At 35.1% G+C, this 19,977-nt stretch overlaps 4 protein-coding genes and 1 long non-coding RNA gene across 5 annotated transcripts; 1 reads left to right on the top strand and 4 right to left on the bottom strand.

Moving 5' to 3' along the window:
• Nucleotides 1–14: 14 nt before the first annotated feature.
• Nucleotides 15–5,139, bottom strand: GFA2 (gametophytic factor 2). The gene is made up of 18 exons (XM_022292038.2): nt 4,764–5,139; nt 4,577–4,670; nt 4,294–4,368; nt 4,069–4,154; nt 3,790–3,873; nt 3,617–3,655; nt 2,898–2,987; nt 2,755–2,799; nt 2,589–2,676; nt 2,429–2,493; nt 2,258–2,332; nt 2,099–2,171; nt 1,883–1,974; nt 1,707–1,778; nt 1,269–1,325; nt 1,136–1,184; nt 572–638; nt 15–389 (listed from the first exon to the last, which is right to left on the bottom strand). Exons 1-18 carry the CDS (start codon nt 4,848–4,850, stop codon nt 293–295), a joined length of 1,335 nt encoding a protein of 444 aa, XP_022147730.1. The 5' UTR covers nt 4,851–5,139; the 3' UTR covers nt 15–292.
• Nucleotides 5,140–6,829: 1,690 nt separating this feature from the next.
• LOC111021220 (large ribosomal subunit protein eL6) lies at nt 6,830–8,397 on the bottom strand. The gene is made up of 4 exons (XM_022298095.2): nt 8,073–8,397; nt 7,741–7,847; nt 7,176–7,357; nt 6,830–7,104 (listed from the first exon to the last, which is right to left on the bottom strand). The coding sequence occupies exons 1-4, from the start codon at nt 8,321–8,323 to the stop codon at nt 6,949–6,951; spliced, it is 696 nt and encodes a 231-aa protein (XP_022153787.1). The 5' UTR covers nt 8,324–8,397; the 3' UTR covers nt 6,830–6,948.
• Nucleotides 8,398–9,583: 1,186 nt separating this feature from the next.
• On the bottom strand, nt 9,584–11,899 carry LOC111021807 (FT-interacting protein 3-like). Its single transcript, XM_022298881.1, has one exon. The coding sequence runs from the start codon at nt 11,897–11,899 to the stop codon at nt 9,584–9,586; it is 2,316 nt and encodes a 771-aa protein (XP_022154573.1).
• Nucleotides 11,900–13,275: 1,376 nt separating this feature from the next.
• On the bottom strand, nt 13,276–19,625 carry LOC111021234 (uncharacterized). Its single transcript, XR_002602807.2, has 3 exons — nt 19,064–19,625; nt 16,902–17,126; nt 13,276–15,599 (listed from the first exon to the last, which is right to left on the bottom strand). It is a non-coding gene; the product is annotated as an uncharacterized LOC111021234 (long non-coding RNA).
• On the top strand, nt 13,493–15,987 carry PSRP2 (RNA-binding (RRM/RBD/RNP motifs) family protein). Its single transcript, XM_022298108.2, has 4 exons — nt 13,493–13,822; nt 15,007–15,108; nt 15,190–15,498; nt 15,825–15,987. The coding sequence occupies exons 1-4, from the start codon at nt 13,493–13,495 to the stop codon at nt 15,861–15,863; spliced, it is 780 nt and encodes a 259-aa protein (XP_022153800.1). The 3' UTR covers nt 15,864–15,987.
• Nucleotides 19,626–19,977: the final 352 nt, after the last annotated feature.

The following is a 19,977-nucleotide window of genomic DNA, read 5'->3' as shown; positions in this document are numbered from 1 at the left end:
TCAAGAAATCAATCGAGCAGAAAGAATACCATCTCGTGGACATTGATTCCATGCCCATTATGATAAAATAAACAAAACAAGTCTATACAATGGAAACTACAGTATGTCTACATATGGCGTTCGACTCGACTCTCGCATAAATATAACCAACAATACTCCTACAAAACTTTTGTATTGGTTGGGTCCTAATTGGATAGTAGAACCATACCATTTTCCTTCCTTTCTAAAACTGGAGACTTGGCTACAACAAAATGGGATGGGGGTTTAAACAATAGCTCTTAGAATGTTGTATCTACCCGGACGCTCCAGCAGCCGTGCGTTTATCGTCTTCTCCTTGCTCTTCCTTCGAGAATTCCTCGATCAACTCACGCTGCCTTGGAGTAAGACTCCTATGGACGAAAATACAGTGCATTTAATACAATTAAAGATCAAATGTGCAGTCCTATAAATGCATAAGTTAGTATTTCTTCTATCAAAGATCAAAAGAGACGGACAGAAATCCTGCTTGAGTGCTAGATATTAAGACAATATTGACTGAGATGCGGGGACGGGAGAGAACAGGTAAACTCACGTTGGTATGCTGACATTGAAGTGCACATATTGGTCCCCGAATGAGTAAGAGTTCCTCGTTTTTATCCCTGCAAGATGACATCATGTAGCACGGGTTAGTTATAAGTAAACTATTTTTTGTGGACAACCATCAACAACAATGGCATCAGCTAAATATGTAAGGGAAGATATGGGACTCGTGTAACGATGAGATGAACTGAAATTTTACGAATGAGGTCGAACAGTTAAATAATTTGAAATCAATGAGTTGAGTAATTAATAATTACAAACTTTCACAAAGGATTTCGGTGAAGGAATTAGAGTACACATTTGAATTTTTAATATAATACAAGTCAATCTTTAAATACCCTTAGTTAGAGGCCCATGTCTCTACCTAACAACGATCGAAGTTTGAATTTTGATTGAAACTTGATGGAACCGGACAAACATAACTCAATTTTTAAGGGTTCTTTTCGATTTTGGGTTCATAACTTAACAAGGACTGTTCGGGTTATAGGAATCTACAACCCGAATTTATCAAGAAGCCTAACAAATGATATTGGCGAGCACAAGTTCATTGTATTACCTTTCTTCTTCAGAACAACCTTTTGTCCAGGTTGAGTGCCAGGACGGACCTAATAATTAAGAGTCAATATAGTCAGTAATGGCATTGAGTGCAGAATAAAGGCATGACTAGCAATATTAACATATTGTCAAACCTTAAGGACAACATCGCCCGTTAGAGTTGGAACCTGGATAGTGCCTCCTAATACAGCCTGCACCAAGACAATGAATTAAGTTCAAGTGAAAATTTGTAATTAACAACCATGTCACAATGCCATCAAATGAGAACTACAAGCTTTATGTTCAAATGTATCCTGAAAATCTAAATGATTTTGTCGTGCCAAATCCCAAACTAGCTTCTGTAGGAAATTTCAAAAGCGTTAGTACCTTTTCAATTGATAGCTCAATCTTGTTTTAGACTATTACAAAGTAGTTTAGGGGACATATACGGAAGGAAAACAAAGCTAATCAATACTGCAGTCACCAATTTCCTATAGGTTGGGATAAAAAGGATAGAACCACACCACGCAGAGTAACTTGATAAATTTTGTCACTTCCTTATACTCAGCAATTAATTAAATAGCAATTACTACCTGAGTGATACTTAAAATAGCATCCACATGAATATCAGAGCCCTCTCGTCTGAAAACTGGGTCTTCGCGAACCTGTTTTTCAACAAACAGAACAGTTGTCGCATCAGCCAAGGGAGAAATGGGCCGAACAATATAGACTTGGAAGAGGAAACAAATGAATGAAAAATCAAAGTCACCTTAATAGTAATATATAGATCACCAGGTTGGCTTCCATCAGGATCTGCACCTCCACTCCTAAACACCTTCATAGTTTCATTATCATCTACCCCTGTATAAGCCATCAAGAACTCCAATCCAGCATTGTCCCACGAGTGTAGAAAAGGTGCAATAGTTTTCACTTTCTAAGTAACATCTAAAGGATAAGACATTGTATGGAAACAAGAAAGACTTGCCTGGCATTATGTCCACCTTAACAGATTTCAATCTTCTCACAACTCGTTCTCCTTTACAGGACTTGCAGAAGTTCTGAAATAATTTTTTTTTAATGAGAAAGCAAACTTTCATGATGGATAGATTAAAAAGACACATTCTAAAAAAAAGGTGGAACATACCGATACAATTTTCCCACTTCCACCACATTGCTGACATGTAGCTTGCATTCTAAATGGACCAGTTTGCATGTACGTCTGGTGTTTAAACACGACCAACAAAAATGGCTTAGAACTTGCAAAACATTCATAGGGAAAAGGACTAATGGATGTAGAATAATAGATAAAACTAACCATGCCTGAGCCCTTACAGCGTCTACATGTTTCAGGTCTTGTTCCTGGTGGAACACCACTTCCACCTGCAAACTCAAGTCAATTATCCTATCGAAGAAGTAAGAACTAGAAGGAAGGCGAATAGAAGACAAAGTTTAATAATTGAATAGATTTGGCCTACCACAAGTATCACATGGAACAGCGGCATTAAATGACACAGTTTTTGAGCATCCCTGAACAGCTTCCATAAAGGATATATCCAAAGCAACCTACCAACACAAACCAACAATAATATGTGTGCTGCCTAGGAATGAAGCCTAAAGCTTATAACCAGATAGGGTTAGCACCTTGATATCTTCTCCACCGAAGTTCTGGCGAAATATATTAGTGAACTGATCTCCACATGCAGAGGTAAGCACATGAAAAAGACTATGTAAGCTTTCAAGAAAAAAAATCATGGCAAAAGAAACTCAATAGAAGACTGGCTTACATCAAATCCCCTAAATATTCCACTAAATGGGTCAAAACCTTCACCAGGGAAGCCATTCTGATCTTGTTGGGAAAATGCTTCATGCCCAACCTACAACATTGTAATGGAAACAAAATAAGTTCATATTAAGTCTTGAATGATTTCTTTTTAAGAAACTAGTCATCTTTTCAGAGTAAATGAAAGATAGCAAAACAAACAACAAACAAACAAACCAAAACAAAAGGATTTACAAAAATAACTCCTCTTTTTTGGGAGAAAATCTCCAGTTGGCCACTGATGGTTGATCACAGATACAAAATAATCTGGTGAAGAACTTCACGAAGAAAAAACAAAGACTATAATCAGTCACAAATACTTGAGTTATCTATCCTCCCCTTCGAAAATTCCATTACTTCACTCTAGCCAATTCTCCCACAAACTGACTTGCTTGCTAATAAGCTGAACCCAGTAAGAACTAAAATTTTAAATGAACAACCACAATGTGGTTTATAAGCCTTAAAAGAAAGGTAGAAATCTCAATGAGATGTGAGTACAATACTAATTGATTTGCTTCATATAATAGAAAGTACATAGGAAAAGTTATTCGTGAGTAGAACAAATGAAGAGTTCTATCTCCACCAGGAATGCTGAGGAGATACATCTTCCTCCTTTGCGCACTAAACTGATAATTTTTAGAGCATCACATCATCTAAACGTTTATGCGGAATTTGGAATCATACCTCATCATATTGTCGGCGTTTATCCTCATCTTTTAGAACCTAACACCAAAATAACAGAAATTTTTGAAGACTTGAATTGTAGAAAGTTAAAAAATGAAAAGAAAAAAAAAGGTATATATATGCTTATCTCTTATGACTTATCTCTGCAAAAACCATAGATATATGGTGATTACCTCATAAGCCTTGCTAACTTCTTGAAACTTCTTTTCAGCATCAGGGTCATCCTTGTTTGTATCTGGATGAAGCTTTTTTGCGAGCTGCCAAAAAAGAAAGTTCAGTTCTTCACTGTAATGAAACTGCTCGGTCCTTATCAATAATTTCACTCGAAGAAATCCAGTTTTCTCATTAAAGATATTGATAGAATAGAAATATGACTTACAGAGAAACATGGGGTCAAGCTAAATAGTAAACTTTTAACTTCTTCTAGAAAGAGACTTACTCCAGAAACTCACCCCGTAATATGCTTTCTTTATTTCAGATGCAGTTGCGTTTCTGTTCACACCAAGTGTGTCATAAAAATCTCTCGCGGCCATATGTGCTGATTAAGAAAACAAATAATGATAAAAACTTTTAAGTATTCCTGATACGTATGAATAGTAAAATTGATAGCAAATAATAGGAGTTTAAAAAAAATAAAAAATAAAAAGGAATAAGAAGAATGGTATACGATCTCATACCAGTGCCATGAATTAATTTTGCCTCTCCACAGTTGGCACCTAGAACTCCTAACTGAAACCAGTTCTTTTTATTCACTGCACCACAAAACACAGATAAAGTAGGTAAAAATCAATTACACCTATTTCGCTTTATAAAAATAAGTACAAACAACAAGAGATGACGAGTTTTCAATAAAAGCCCAAATATTGCAATCTCTTTTATGCTTTAAACTCAACGCAACATGTAGAGGGAAAGACAATAAATCAGAACCTGGATAAATAAAAGAAGGTTACAGATATATACCATTCTTCGAACCGCAATTTCCCAAAATAAAAGACGTGTAGCAAACCCCTGAATTGAATCGCCTACAACTCCCTCGAAAAATCGCGTCCTGTACCTGCAATGAATCAATCCCAAAATAAACCACAGAAATTCATGAAAAACGAAGCATTCGATCAGGAGATTATAAAACCACAAGAAATACACGTACGGAGCTCCCGGATTCAGACAGGAGGTAGGATGTGAAAGAACGACGAGCCAACGAACGGATGAGCCTGACGCCATCGGAGCGAACCATTTGGAGCTACGTGACGCAGACAGTCACACTGTATCTGAAGCTCTGTATGTGATGTGGGTCGAACAGTAAATTAGGGTTGGTAATTGGAGGATACCAAATTGACGACGATATGATAAACCCTGTAAAAACCCTAATTGGGAAAGGCGGAACTGGAAGGTTCTAGTAGGAAGAAGGAGAAAATTTGAGAGGAGGAGAATTCAGAATCGCTCGGCTTTTTGTGGTTTCGGCATCAATGGAAGAAAAGGCCCAAGCTTTCCGGAGGAACCTCTTGCAACAGCGAGCGAGCGTGTCCCAAGGAGCCCAATTATTCCAAAATTTCCCCTTTCTATTTCTTTAGGTTAAATTAGTTTTTTTTTACACCCGGTGGAGATTTGAACTCGTGATAAGTACCTTAACCGAGTTGGCTAGTGAAATTTGGGTCAATTAAAAAAATTTCAATTTCATCTCAATAATGTGTCGGGTCAATTTAAGAGAGGGATTTTCCTCACTAGCTCGGTAGATTAGAGAGTGATTGTACCATTTTTTACCCATTGTAGTGTTTAATCATAATAAGATTGTCTTTTTACGGTTCAAAAATATATATATAGGTAAGTGAGACGATTGATTAAGTAGTCAGTTTTAAAATGCTACCATTATTATCTATTTATTTTAGTACATATAGATAATAAAATTTATTTTTATTGTCTTTTAAAAACAATAATTGATTATTCTAATATTTTTAATAATATTTATTCATCTTTCGTTTATTTAATTTAATATTTATGTTGATGCAGCTGCAGGTACGTTATTTTTTAAATTCTATTGGAAAAAACAAACCCAAAATAAATTAAAATCTCTTTGAAAAATACCAAAGAGTATCGTAACTTGTCTTTCAATTTGCCCAAGTATTTTCAAATTTGCTTCTTTTAACCTTCTCTTCTGCAAACCTTCAAATTCCCTTTGCTAAATTTGTTATGGAAGTGCAAATAATAAAAGAAACAATTGGTATACAAATAATAAATAAATAAAAATAGTAGATAATGATATGGTTGAAAAAGTAAGCCACAAAAATAAAATTTGAAGATATATTAGATTAAGATATCTCTCCAAAATTTTGCCTTACACTCCATATAATTTCAAGTTGCCCGTAAGTTTAGTTTCAATGAGTCAATGTAATTTTAGAAGTTTCATTACTGTTCTTGTGATTTGGTTAAACCCTATCGATTACATAAAACTACTTTTTACTCCCTTTTTCTTAACTCTGACTCTAAATTACACAAGTAATTATTATAGTCAACCACATAGAAAATATCAGATTTTTGTCAATAAATTAAAAAAAGGGTCACATATTTAATAGGGATGTGGCATGATTAAACCATTGAGATGGAGTTAAAACTTGTAAAAATATATGGACCAAACTAAAACTTTTAAGATTATAAGAATTAAATACAAAATGTAACATGTTTTTAGGTATATATACCATATATGTGCGAGTTTGTATGTTGGTTCGTGTGTTTTTAAAATTGGTCTCGGTGGGTTCATGTCTAGTCTCAATATAGTTATTTGTGAGATTTAAACAAATCTAAGAATTGGACCAACCTAATTCACCTCATTATGACATATATCTCTACTTGTGTATTTGTGTATTCGAATCCCGACTCTGACATGTTGTACCAAATCATAATTTCAACTTATTTTCCTTTTAATCTATTCTCATCACTGTGTTTGAAACTAATGTTATTTCATAAACATGCCATATGACCATTTCATTTTTACAAATATATTTCTACATATTTTCCATACCATAACCTCAAAACGATAGATATGTGTGTATTTCACTAGTTAGCATTTATCTTCATTACCAACTAAAAAATATTCCTCTTACTGACATATTTCACTCAATGTATATATATTGACTAAAACTTGAAATATCTGCAATGGAATATTACAGAACCAAAGATTAAAAATAAAGCAATACCAGTATTCGAAAAGAGAAGAAATTATGAAAATGGAATCTATTTAGAATCAAAATTTGGAACAAGCCAACTATCATAAGTCAAAACCAAGTTCAAATAAACAAAAAACATGGTGACAGTCAAAAAAGAAACCAAATCCTTATCTAAAAGACAAGCTCATGAGGTTTCATTCCTGCCTTAAGAGAAAATCTTGCTGCCAAGTAAGCCTTCAACTCCGGGACCCCCTCGATCGACTTTAACAACGGTGTATCCACGGCTTTTTGGTCGTCCTTCTTCTCAGCTGGGAGCACACTTTTCTCCTACAAGATGGAATAAAGAGAATTAGGACAACTAAAACAATGGGTAAGACTAGTTAACTTTCTCGACATACCTCTTTCTCTGCCTCGAAAAATTCGCCTTCACCCTTCTTCTTCTTCTTCTGGACTTCCTTGGAGAAGTACTTGTCATCAAATTTATCTGCATTAACTCCGGAGACGTCAACTTTGGTGGAGGTTGCAATCACGTAAGATTGATTCACCCGTCTTAGAGGGACGCCGTTGATCTTGAAAGGACCTATAGCCATAAAAAATGTGTTATCGTACTGTTTTAAAAGCACATCAATGATCCTGGCTAACAGAAACGGGATAAGGCTACAACTTTAATTGGATGCATTTGGCAATCACAAGCAATAGGAAGAATTAATTGACTACCTCAGCAGATAAATTCACAAGCTGGTTCAAGAATCAAATATTTTCATTTCAATCAATGAACAAACCAATCTGAATCACACAAATACGTTATAAAATCCACACACAAGTTCCAAAAGCCATATCAATTGTAGCGCTTGGCAACAGAGATAAAATGAGACCACAATGGCAGAACATTACAACACAACCCTGATCAGAATCAAATAAGATAGAAATCAAATTCACAAAACAAGAAACAAGAGAACTCACCAGTGACGAGAAGCAACCCAGATGGAAGCTGTTTCAAAAAGACAACTCTCTTCCCCTTGAATCTCCCAGCAAGGATAATCAACACAGTACCAGGAGTAATGCTGGCTCTAAAATTGGAAACAGAACAAGATAAAAAATAGCTCCCGAAACAATATAAATCTACAAGTGAGAGACAGACCAATGACAGAGGCAGAGTTATGACAATGAGGATCCCAAAAAAGAATTTCATAATCCTCAGGGTTCACTACTCAGACCCAAATCAAAACCTTAACGCACAAAAATCAAACAGAGCAACAATACTACTACTAAACAAACGAATGGGGTTACCATACCTCAGCTTCGTGAGCCTGGCTTTGCGCTTGTTAACGAGGGGCTTCTTCACATCATCGGCAGGGTAAAACTTGGGCGGCTTAACGGCGGGAGCTTCAGCTTGCGGCTTCGCATCGTGACGAGGTAACGCTCCGCCATTCTTGGCCTTAATTGCCCAAAGACCTCGCTTGTGATACATCTTGGACCTCGAGTACTTGCCGACACCTCGGATTAGATCCGGGTTTCTGCTAACCCTAGGGGCTTTCGGCGCCATTAGAGTATCCCTGCGAAAACCTGGAGCTCTTGTTCGCAGGGAGAAAGAAGACTACAGCCAGAAACCCTAATGAAGATATAATGGCTCTATATATTTTGGGTAAATTTTGTAGAGAAAACCCTAATTAAAAAAAGTCGAAATAGTTTGGGCTTGGGTCCAAGCCCAATTGAGGTGGGCTTTTTTTTCTTTAGGATTTATTTTTTCTATATTTTGATTTAAATTATAATATACGGTATTTAATTATTTATTTCGAAGAGAAAAATGATAATAAAAAGAGAGATTCTGAGTAATTTTAGAATCAATATTTCACTAATGTATTTACCTTTTAGATTTCAGCATTAAATCCAATGATGAAAATTTTCGTAAGAAAACTAGAGAAGGTTACTATGAGATAGATAATATATTTGTTTTCTAAAGAGATTCAATTTGGAATTATTATATGTTATGGTTTAATATTCCTTTGACTTTGTCCGCGTCAACAAACAATTCGAAATGCTTCGACTTTCTTAGAACATGTTTGAGTGAAGCACCTTTTTTTACACTATTTCGAAAACCCAAGGACTAAATTGTAACATATACTCAATTTAAAGTGAGTGATCATCTTATGGCATTTATTACATTATTTTAATGATATTTTTCATAATTAATTAAATTGGGCGCAAATTTACAAGATAAAATATTTAAACTTTTTATTTTTTTTGTTATCGTTAATTTCCACTTACCCTCCAAATTTCCATTTCCCATCAAATTAGTGGGACTAGTATAAAAAATATAACATTCACTTCAAAGTTTTCTTTTTCAAATAAAGTTACAAATTTAAAAATATCTTTAAATTTTCAAATCTCCATTGCTTTAGATCATTTAATTGTTTTTATTTTGTTTTCAAATTTGCCTGTTCGTTTAAATAGTGTTTTTGCATCCATAAGCTTCAATTATTTTAAGAAATTGTGGTTAGATCAAATGTTGGAGATTAAAAAGATTGTTTGGCCAATATATTTGGTAATATAGTATTTAAAGGGTGCTTTTGTTTTCAATAAAATATTGTTTTCGAGATCGTAATTCTAATAAATATGATTGTTTAAAAATAAGTTACTGTGAAAACCAAACTAATGAAAACACATATTCATATTCAAAACAACTCAACAAACTCGTTCTTGCAAGAAGTCTAAACAAAACAAATAACTATTTAAATTAGGAATAACACTATGAAGTGAAAAACAAAAATGCAAAAGCCATCTCTAAATTAAAACAACATTATTGTCAAAGCAAAGTGTCTGTTCTAGCAGACATTCTCCTAATAAAATTTTGAGGTAAAGAAGGCAAATTTATCCTAAATCTTGGGTGCCTCATGGCATAGAACCCCAAAGAAAGCACAATAATATTCAGAGGAACAACAAACATTACCACACCTCCAACGAGGCAAAACATCATAAAAAGAGTTGTAGCCCTTGGATCCCTCCAGCTTAGAAGCCCTTCCACCCTCTCCCCTTGTGTTGCAAAGTCCCCCATCACCACTTGCATCTTCCCGGCGATGTGTCGAAGTCGGTCGTATCGTCTCCTCAACGTTCCCCCCGTCACCTTACTTGGGAATGAGTCGAATTCCTCTTCTAGATCGTCGGGTGTCACTGTGTGGGCGCGGGAGAGCTCGGCATCCATGTGCGGAGGATGCCTCGGCCGACCACGATACCGCAAGATACCCACCACGAGGCAGTAGAAGAACATGGTGGGGAAGATTAGTTCGGGAAAGAAAACAATGAGGAGGAACATGACATGAACTACAACCGTTATATAAGAATTTGTCCAACTTCGTACATGATGAAACCACTTGCAGAACTTGATCAAACTGTCGAAAAGTGCAGTGATCCTGTCGAAGTTGGCTCTCGATTTTCGTATGCTCCATATGTGTGAATCTGCATCGAGCATGTAGTAGATGACCTCCCTTCTTAGCATTGGCTCAGCACGTCCGAGCCGATCCGAAAGAATGTTTAAACATTGGTATCTCAAGTGATCGATTTGATAAATGGACAATGGGAGAGTATAATGCATTTCAGGCAAGAGAGGCTGTGCATAAGTATGCATCATGTTGATCAAAGACGAGCAAGAAAATCTCACAGCCAACTGAATCTCACCCATTTTCTTCACACCAGAAGGCTGCAACGCCACAAGAGGGTAAGAATGTGTGTAAATCCGATCGGTTTCAAGCGTCGACAATCGAATTCGAACCTTCCCGATTCGAGTATCAACCCCTTTATCCCCTCCTTGGAGACAACCATTATCAAACACTCCAATGGTGAGAACAGTACAAGGATCATAAACCTCAAAAATGTATTGCTCATTCCATTTAGGAGCACCGCTATTAGTAACCGTCCTAGTTCTCACCCATTTTGGGCCATATTTTGCAACACAATAAGCATCAGTTCGATTCTCTCTTGTCTTCATTGGCAACAATCCATTAGCACTCAATATCCCAAGCTCCAAAACACCAATGCTTGGCGTCCACAACAACTTAGAAGTTGCCTTTAGATCACTTGCATAGTGAATTGGCTCATGAAGAACATGGTACCCTCCATCTAAAGACACCCTCATATGCAACTTGCTTGCAAACTTCACCTCTTTCGTTTCGCCCTCGGCGCCGCCCCCGCCGGGCCTCTTGAGATCGTACCATTTGTTCACCGCCGGTGAACCATCCAGCCTCACATCAATGTTCTCTAAAGGGATTTGACAGACTCCCAAAACATCAAACTCATTTGGACTAATTCTATCAACCACACGAAGCTCCAAATTCTTCTCAAATGGCTCTGCTGCAACAAGCATCATATCTTCATTCCACGACGGGTTCGAGTTCTTAGTCTCCGAAACTCGGCTCGTCATTTGTAAAATCCCAAGCTTCACTTCGATCAACACCTCCGGCTTTCTGTTCTTGTCCCTTAGCTCTAAATCTTGAGCTTCAATTACATTCACTCTGAGGTACCATAGCTTCGGCGACTGGTAAACTTTAGACTGAATGTTGACGAGCCCGTCTCCGGCGACCGACGCTGCGTCGGAATGCCACGCATTCGAGTAATGGCTGTCAGCCTGAGTCCCCATCCAAACAGAGAGCATCAGCTCTCCCCTGACTTGGCCGCCCCCGCCGTGTCGGTTTTCGAGTTTATACCATTGGGAAGCCAGCTGACTGTCCGGCGGCACCCTCATCGGAGCGTCGCCGATGCTCAAAACAACAGAGCCAATTACGGCGTCCCCCGCCGCCTTGTTGAACAGAGAAATTTCGACATCGGCGGTCTGAATTCGATCCTCTGCAAAGGCGAAGACAGTACCCCATTCTGGATTTGCCGTTTTCTCGAAGAATTTGGTGGTTCCTCTGTAGTTTCCGAGCTTGATTTCAACATATGGGTCACAGGGCTCCGGCAAATTTCTGGCTCTTTCGACTTTCACGTAGAGGAACAGCATCTGTTCGACGAGATCGAAGGAAGTGTTGACGCCGATTGAGGATCTTCCGCCATTGATGTTCGGGGAGGTCTCTTTCAGAGAGAAATCTTCCTGAGGCTTATGTGGGGCTGCCTGATTCTTCTTCCCCATTGATTCGAAGCTTCAGAAATTTGGAGAAAAATCCCAATGGCCTGCAAAACAAGAAGAAACTCAGATTTTGCAGAAACAGAGACAGAAACTGTAAAAAACAGAGCATTAAAAAGCAGAAAACTTTACCAGATATAGAAGAGGAGATTTTCAGAGAGTTGTGGGTTTGAAAACTTGGAGACATGGGAGGCGTTTGAAGCTTGGGGGAGAGATGGATATGGAAGATTTTGGAAATGGTAACTGATGGAGAAGGGAGAGAGAGAAACAGGGGATGACAGAGAGGAAAATCCGGGAAACTATGATATATGGTAATAATATGTTTTTAATTCGAGCCTTAATGGTTTTGTTTTAATTTCAAGAAAAAATCTTGAAATGTTTCCATTTTGATCGTGCAATTATGTAATGATTTGTTTTGAGAAAGCAATGAGATTTTAGACACTGCCGTTTGATTTATTTCAATTCTAGAATTAATTTTGGAATTGTAGACCAGTTATGCAACGTTTAAACTTTTTAAGTTTTGATAAAAATCTTAGTAATGATATATAGTTTATATATTTATTGAAAATAACAGTGGAAAAAATGTAGCCTAAAGTTGAACTAATATCTATGCTGTTTTAACATTTTGTCTATAATATCATTTTTTTAGTATCCTTTCCTAAATTTAGGGATTTGGGACAGTTTTAATGGGAGAAAATTATTATTGGAATAGATATTGTATATAAGTATTTAACTTTAGTATGTGAACTTGGAACATCACGTATAATAAAATTGTGAAATTTAAAAAAGTATTTTTCATGAATTTTCAATTTCGTGTTTATTAAACATAAAATTTAAAGTTTATAAATTGGTTAAACATGGTTTTAAATTTAAAAAGTATTGGGAATTAAATTCGCAACCTCTTGATTGAACATATATGTCAATTACCACTAAACTATGTTAGTTTTAGCGATGTTTGAGTATTTTATCTCTTGTGAATTAAAAAAGAAATTAATGTTAAATACTACTTTGATCAATCTAATTTCAACTTTTATTTATTTTAATAAATATCAATTTGGTCCCTGTACTTACATAATATTTGTTATGATTCATATACTTTTGAAAAGTGACTATTTTGGTATATTTATTTTCCTATTTATTTAATTTATTTCAATCATAATTATAACCTGACATTTCATTTACAAAATTATTGAAATGCAACCATAAAGTTTGTATTAAATAGTTAATATTGTGTAAAAATTTATATTGAAATTTTACAAATATAAATAAAAAATATCACTTTTTAAAAGCATAAGGTCCAAAATAGATATTTTGGAAATTCATAAAATTAATAGATACATCAACCAAAATAAAGAAAAAGTTGAGATGGCAAGGACAAAATAGTATTTAAACCAAAATTTATTTTTAAAACAAATTTTAACATATGTAAAGAAGAAAAAGAAAAAAAAAATAGAAAATAGAAATGCCACGTGCGAGCAACACGAGTAAGCTCAATCTCTCTCTCTATCGACTGGATAAACCTCTGGCCTCGCCTCAGGGTTCTGTAATTCTATTTCTCTCGTTCGCACCCCAAAGCTTCACACTCCAAAATCCACAACAATGGCTTCCCTCTCATCCATATTATCGCCGCCGAATCTCATCCACAGCTCCACAAAACCCACCGAAACCCCACATAAATTATCCAATCAATTTCTCCGACCGATCTCGTTCCACCGCCGTCCTCCCCTCCTTCGACTTTCGTCGGTGCTTCAAACATCCGCCGCCAAACACACCATCAGACTCTTCGCCGTCGCCGAAGCGGCGGTCACCGCTCAGGATCCCTCTTCGGCGGCCGCCAGGAGACTCTACATTGGCAACATACCCAGAAATGTGGATAACGAGCAGCTCACTCGGATTGTCGAAGAACACGGGGCTGTGGAGAAGGCCGAGGTGCGTAATTATCTGCCTAAAATGGAATTGTTCTGATTTTTCGTCGTCTTCTTTTGGGGATTTTGAATTTTGTTCGATACCCAGCTTCGAATTTTTGATTTCGGGGGCAATCTGGCTGGACTCTCTTGCGCGCCTTATCTGCTTATTTGTCTTGAATCTTCGCATTGATCGAGTTCACTTGTTCATAAATTCATCAAACTGCTGAGTGTATGCGGGTTTTTGGGCTAAATTTGTTGACCATTATCTTCCAAATGGAGTCTGCAGATTGTTATCTTCTAGAAAGAATTTTGAACCCTTTCTTTACTTTTGTTTTGCACAAGCTTTGAAGCAGATTGTTTAGTTTTCGAGGTTGGATTTGGTTCGATTGTCGTCTATGAATCAAACCGAATCAATTTTCACCTCCATCAAACTAGAACATGATAAGAAGTAGTTCAATAATAGCTAAACACACGGCAGTCCTTGTTTATTGCTTATATATGGTTTCCAAAGTATCCATTCCAACTCGAATATCTTATGTCATTCTCATTAGAACATGCCTGTGGCTGTGGAGCCAATCACATAAGTTTTATCCATTGTTGCTCAGGAATTGGGATCTTATTTCCGGGACACAGGTAAGTTTTAGGTCTTTAAGGAGAGGGATGAGTTCATAGGAGGTGAAAGGACAGTTACATTCTGTTAGTCAACAGTAAGTAGCCATGTATTAAGGGGACAGAGACTCAGAGAGTGTAGAGGAAGTCAGGAAGATGTTAGGAGAAACAGAATCAAATCCTCTGAAAAGCCTGTCATTGGCTCGTAGAACTTCTGTAGGTTATAATTCAATTCTTGCTGCTTTTCGGGTTCGATCAGGGTCGTTATGTTTGCATGAGAATGTCTTAGATAAGCAGATATGGCTTTTCAGCTGCTCGTTGTAGCTGTAGCTGATCTTTAGCTAGAATCTTCTTGGTGACAAATCCAAGTGTAAACTACTTTTGGCACCAGAAAATTAAATGCCGTAGATGCTGTAGCATTTGGTTGACTTCGGTCATGTATCGAACTCACCCCGCACGGCCTTAAACCGAACTGTCTGTTAAATCGAGTAGCTAGCAACTTTCCTTGAATTTTAGCATCACGATCCACTTGTCCTTAGTCTTTACTTGGTGGCTGTTGATGTTGGCTTTAAGACTCCAATTTTCTTCCATTTCCAGGTTATGTATGACAAATACTCTGGAAGGAGCCGCAGATTCGCCTTTGTTACCATGAAAACAGTCGACGATGCAAATGCAGTAATTGAGAAATTGAATGAGACAGTAAGTTAATACCTACAAAGTGAAATTCTCTCATATTGTCTCACTATATCAGTTGTGCTGACGGTATTGTTCTATCGACAGGAAGTTGAAGGGCGTACGATTAAAGTCAACATAACAGAAAAACCTTTGGTTACTACTACTTCAGTTGATCTGTCACTTCTTCAGGCAGAGGAATCCCAGTTCATCGACAGTCCCTACAAAGTCTACGTAGGAAATATTTCGAGCACCGTTTCTACCGAAACACTAAAAAAATTGTTCTCCGAGAAGGGTAATGTTCTCAGTGCAAAGGTCTCTCGGGTTCCTGGTACCTCAAAATCAAGTGGCTATGGTTTTGTTACCTTCTCTTCAGAGGAGGAAGTTGAAACCGCCATTTCATCTTTTAACAACGCTGTAAGTAACTTGCTCCCATTCTATATTATACCAGATGCTGTTATACCAATACCGATAACGTCTCTTGGTTCGGGACTTGTGCATCGGCGACATTTTTATTCCTGTTTGGTAGACATTGATCAGTAGAGCATTTATCTGGTAGTATCATCCAGAATCACTAACTTCTCATAAAAGTTTCTGAAACTAGTTGAAGAATAGACATGGCAAACTCAAACATCTTTCGTTAGTTATCGATATTACTCAACGGTTGGACGATGCAATATTAACCAGAAAACTCTCATACAGAAAAGGTTAGTGTCTGACATGCTTTTCCTTTTCTTTTGCAGTTGTTGGAAGGCCAAGCAATCCGTGTAAACAAGGCTTAATTTTGTAGGGTTATTTTGTAAGAAAATGTATGGAAATTGCTCTTCTGCCTATTGTCATAATATTGATAGGGCAGCATTTTCACTTAATTTCTCTGTATTAATCATTAATGTATAATTTTGTTTATTTTTCTGTTTAAGATAATACACGTGGCACTTTATTGATGAGAAATACTAAAATTGTATTAAATAATTTGTTAAAAAAAAAAGGTTAACCATGCAGACAGAACAATTTAAAATGGAACCATGAAGATTAGACATTAAAATTTTGAAAACTAAACGGGACTAGAAAGGGAAAAAAAATTTAACGTTCACTTTATTTTATTTTTCCTCTGCGGACTCATTTATTAGATGTGTTTTCTTTTAAGTAAATGAATATATTTTTATAAGCCTCAATAAAAAGGAAATCATTTTAAAACAAGTAGGGCAGGGTTAGTTTAAGAGTGTTCACAAGTTGAGTTGAAGTAATTTATCTAATTTTTCGAGTTTCCATTAAATAATAAATCCAACTTAAAAATATTTAGGTCTTAGATTATTTGAGTCACTCATCTAAAGAAAAAGAGTAAATATTAATATCTTAAACATTTATTATAAACATTTATTATTTTTTTATAGTTCTTAAATATTTATTTATATATTGTTTGTTAAATCAAAATCCGGAAGATTGATGTTTATTTATATAATGAAAAAAAAAACTTAAGAAAAAAATTGGTTTAAAAGGTATATAATAAATATTTCATAAAAAATTATTGAATGAAATAAAATAAAAATAAAATATAATTTTGATGGTGGAATTTTCATTTATTTGAACCCAATCCAAACAAATTTGGATTAAGTTAATATATATATATATATATATTTTTTTTTTTTCCTTTTTTTTTTGGGTCCTAGAGTTTTTTGAACAGCCTAGTCTGTTAAACAAAATTTGTAAAATGCATAAAAGTTTTAAATTAAATTTAACCTTAAAAAAAAAAGACGAGGGAAAACATTAAATGCTCGATTAATTTTGAAACGGATTAGAGAGTAATTACGGAAACCAACCTGTAAATGTCGAGTAGAATCTGATCTGAAGGCATACTTCTCGACCAAGAAATTGGACCAATACTTTCCATCTTCTTCTTCTTCTTTCTAGGAGCCTCCGATTAATAATCAACGGCCGGTGGCGGATCCGCCGCCGCGAGCTCCGATTGTTGCGTCTTATTTTCCTGTAAATATTTATACCTCTCTATTGTAGTTGTTGCAGAGATCGACGATGGCGATGCCGGCCTTGTACGAAGAGATCAGTGTGAGATTTTGATTTTCATCTCGGATTCAATTAGCCCTAAATTACTGTGTACTGTGTAGCGTCGAAAACACAATGAATAATTGCAATATCGGAATTTTTCTGTAAAATATATTCTTCTTACCATTTGTTCATTTCTTATTTGTTTGTTCTATATATTTCTTTAGCATTTTTTTAATCTCTTACCATATATAAATACACGGTTTAATTCTTCAAAATGTTCAAATTCCTATTTATAAACTCAGGGTTTAATTCTTCAAATTGTTTAAATTCCTATTTTAATCTCTAAATGTTTTAATATTATGTTTAATTTTTCGATTTTCAAATGTGTTATAGTGTGTTTTTTAGTGTCTTATGTAATGTTGTTGTTTGTCTCAAGACAAATTTGTTCTTTTAGATTATATGACGTGTGATCCAAATAGTTAAAATTTTAAAAATAATATTTCAGTGTTTTCAAATTTAAGAATAACGCTATAAAACAGGGTAAATAATGAAATAATGGATTTGGAGGAGCATCTTGGTTGAAATATTGAAATAAGTAGATTCCTTTAACGTTGTTGATCTATATTCATTGACAAATATGTTAAAAGTTCTGTTTTTTTTTTCTTTTTCTTTTTTAAAGATATGTTAAAGTTCTGTTAAATATATATATAGTTTGTGGAAATTTAGTAACACCGATTAGAATAGTTTTTAGGCCAAATTTAAAGATTGAAATGAAATCTTTAGAAGTTTAAGGAGAAAAACCAAAAAAAAGTTCTTAAGACTGGATAGATTAAATTGCTTATAATATTCGTTTCATCACTTTCTCAGTGAATTATTTATTACATTTATTTTCTTCATTTAGTTAGAAAAGTATTTCAATTGGTATTTTTTTTTTTATTACCAATTGGTATTAATTAAGAGATAACTCTTAACTACAAAAAAAAAAAAAAAAACCCATAAAAAAAGTACAAAAAAATTATAGGTGAACTTAACAAAATGAACGATTTTACAAGCCTCCAAGAAGATTCTATAATTGAACTAGCGAAAAAAAATAATAATAATAATAAAAAAAAGAAGATTCTATAAGTTATTTTGAGCCTAATCTCCAAAAAAATTAATTTCGATTGATATGCTTAAAAATGACTTGTTTGGAAAGTGTATTACTATTTTAAATTGTGACATATATAGCCTTCTTAATCGTCTTGTTAAATAATTTTCTATATTTGACAAAGGAAACATTTTTTATATAGAAAATTTCATTGGATGGATAAATATTAAAAACACTTTATTGACATTAAAAGATAATAGCTTGTTGGGTATTTTGCTTATAAATGTTTTAAATTCATGATAACAATATAAGAACAACACAGACGAGCAATAAACCAAAACAAAGTTGCTATAATTAGTGAGAAATGATTGTTTGAGCCAAAATCTCCAAAAATAATTAATGACTAAAGGCTAGCTTGAAAAGTTTTTACCATTTAAAAAATTTTGACATTTATAGCCTTCTTCATTGACATGTAAATAATGTTGTCCTGGTACTAAATTGAAAATTTCTCATTTTTCACATTTAAAATATAATATTCTGTTGAACAAAAGTACATTAATTAAAACGGAAAGAAGGGGGCGACAAAAAAGCCCCTTCTCCTCGGACCAAAACAACAATTAATTTTATACAAATATTTTATTAACGTCTAATTAGAAAATCTAACAAACGTTTTAAGTTAAAAAGTTCATTAGAAGTTCCAGAGACGGAGACTGGGGGTCTTGAAATCGAATCGGGAAACCGAGTAGCTTGCAAAATCAAAATCCGATTGAGAGAAACAAAAAAATTGAAAAAAAATTGCGTATCTCTTCGTGTTGAGCAAGCAATTGAACCAAACAATTCTCCCAAAAATTAACCTATATATAAAGACGGGCTAGAAATTAAGTTTCGTACCTGCAATTCAAAGATTTCTGGATCCAAATCGGGAATCCTCCAAAATCCGATCGAAAATCTACAGTTACTCCACATGGCCTTATTCTTTCATCGATTTTATGGAGCTGCTTCATTTCGATCAATTCCGGTAGGCGACGAAATTGCCAGAATCAAACGAGAGATAAGAACAGAGTGCTTGGATCCGAATTTAGAGTTTAGAGAGAAATTGGCGGGAGAAAGTGAAAGTGAAAGTGAAAGTATTCGCTAGGGCAAAAGGCGATCATGATCGAGTCAATTTCAACGTGGACAAGGCGCGGGGCAGAATCAGAAAGAGTAACAGAACCCTTTCGGTGAGGAAGACGACGATTGTGTTCTTCCTGATGCTCGGCCGTTGCTTCTCGCCTCGAGTCTCCGCCGACGCCGGGGAGCAAAGATTTAAACCTATTTATGAAAACTCAAAAGAAAAATACATGATTTTGAGATACAAAGAAATAAATTTGTGGTTGAAAATTTAGAAACCAAAATGATAGAAAAATTTTAATATTCTCCTCAATTGATGAGAAACCCACTCTTCCCTCCAAAATAATAATAATAAATAAATAAAAATTCACTCCCTTGATTTTCTTCGACTTTTAGAAGAAAGAAAGAAAGTTTAGATAGATAAGTCAAATTAGCTGCCACAAATATCAACATCAACATTTAATTTTCTCAATAACCTCAATTGACGAGAAACTCCGCTCTTGAAAAGATAAAAATACTCACTCAATCTTCTAAAAGCTAGACATAACTAAAAAATTCAATATATTCCTTTTAGAATTTTAGTAATAATTTAATATAACATCAAAAAATGAAGTGATCCGTTCATAGTAGCTATGGGTTTACTTTTCTATGCTTATGAATAAAATGATATTTTTATTATATTAACTTTTTTCACT

The sequence above is a fragment of the Momordica charantia genome (assembly GCF_013281855.1).
Source record: "Momordica charantia cultivar OHB3-1 chromosome 9 unlocalized genomic scaffold, Mcharantia_2.0 BLBB01000009.1, whole genome shotgun sequence".
Classification (NCBI taxonomy): Eukaryota; Viridiplantae; Streptophyta; class Magnoliopsida; order Cucurbitales; family Cucurbitaceae; genus Momordica; species Momordica charantia.
Note: the sequence above shows the minus strand (reverse complement) of the source record. Positions and strands in the feature narration are given on the sequence as shown.

Excerpts from the sequence above, each read along its gene's own strand:
- GFA2 (XM_022292038.2), bottom strand. The coding sequence starts at position 4,850 with ATGGTTCGCTCCGATGGCGTCAGGCTCATCCGTTCGTTGGCTCGTCGT. Across the intron at positions 3,874-4,068 it reads TAAAGAAAGCATATTACGGG|CTCGCAAAAAAGCTTCATCC; the intron begins GTGAGTTTCTGG and ends CTTTTTTGGCAG. Across the intron at positions 2,333-2,428 it reads GCTGTAAGGGCTCAGGCATG|ACGTACATGCAAACTGGTCC; the intron begins GTTAGTTTTATC and ends TTTAAACACCAG.
- LOC111021220 (XM_022298095.2), bottom strand. The coding sequence starts at position 8,323 with ATGGCGCCGAAAGCCCCTAGGGTTAGCAGAAACCCGGATCTAATCCGA. Across the intron at positions 7,848-8,072 it reads GCCAGGCTCACGAAGCTGAG|AGCCAGCATTACTCCTGGTA; the intron begins GTATGGTAACCC and ends TTCCAATTTTAG. Across the intron at positions 7,358-7,740 it reads TGGGTTGCTTCTCGTCACTG|GTCCTTTCAAGATCAACGGC; the intron begins GTGAGTTCTCTT and ends TTATGGCTATAG.
- LOC111021807 (XM_022298881.1), bottom strand. The coding sequence starts at position 11,899 with ATGGGGAAGAAGAATCAGGCAGCCCCACATAAGCCTCAGGAAGATTTC.
- PSRP2 (XM_022298108.2), top strand. The coding sequence starts at position 13,493 with ATGGCTTCCCTCTCATCCATATTATCGCCGCCGAATCTCATCCACAGC. Across the intron at positions 13,823-15,006 it reads GGGCTGTGGAGAAGGCCGAG|GTTATGTATGACAAATACTC; the intron begins GTGCGTAATTAT and ends TTCCATTTCCAG. Across the intron at positions 15,499-15,824 it reads TTTCATCTTTTAACAACGCT|TTGTTGGAAGGCCAAGCAAT; the intron begins GTAAGTAACTTG and ends TTTCTTTTGCAG.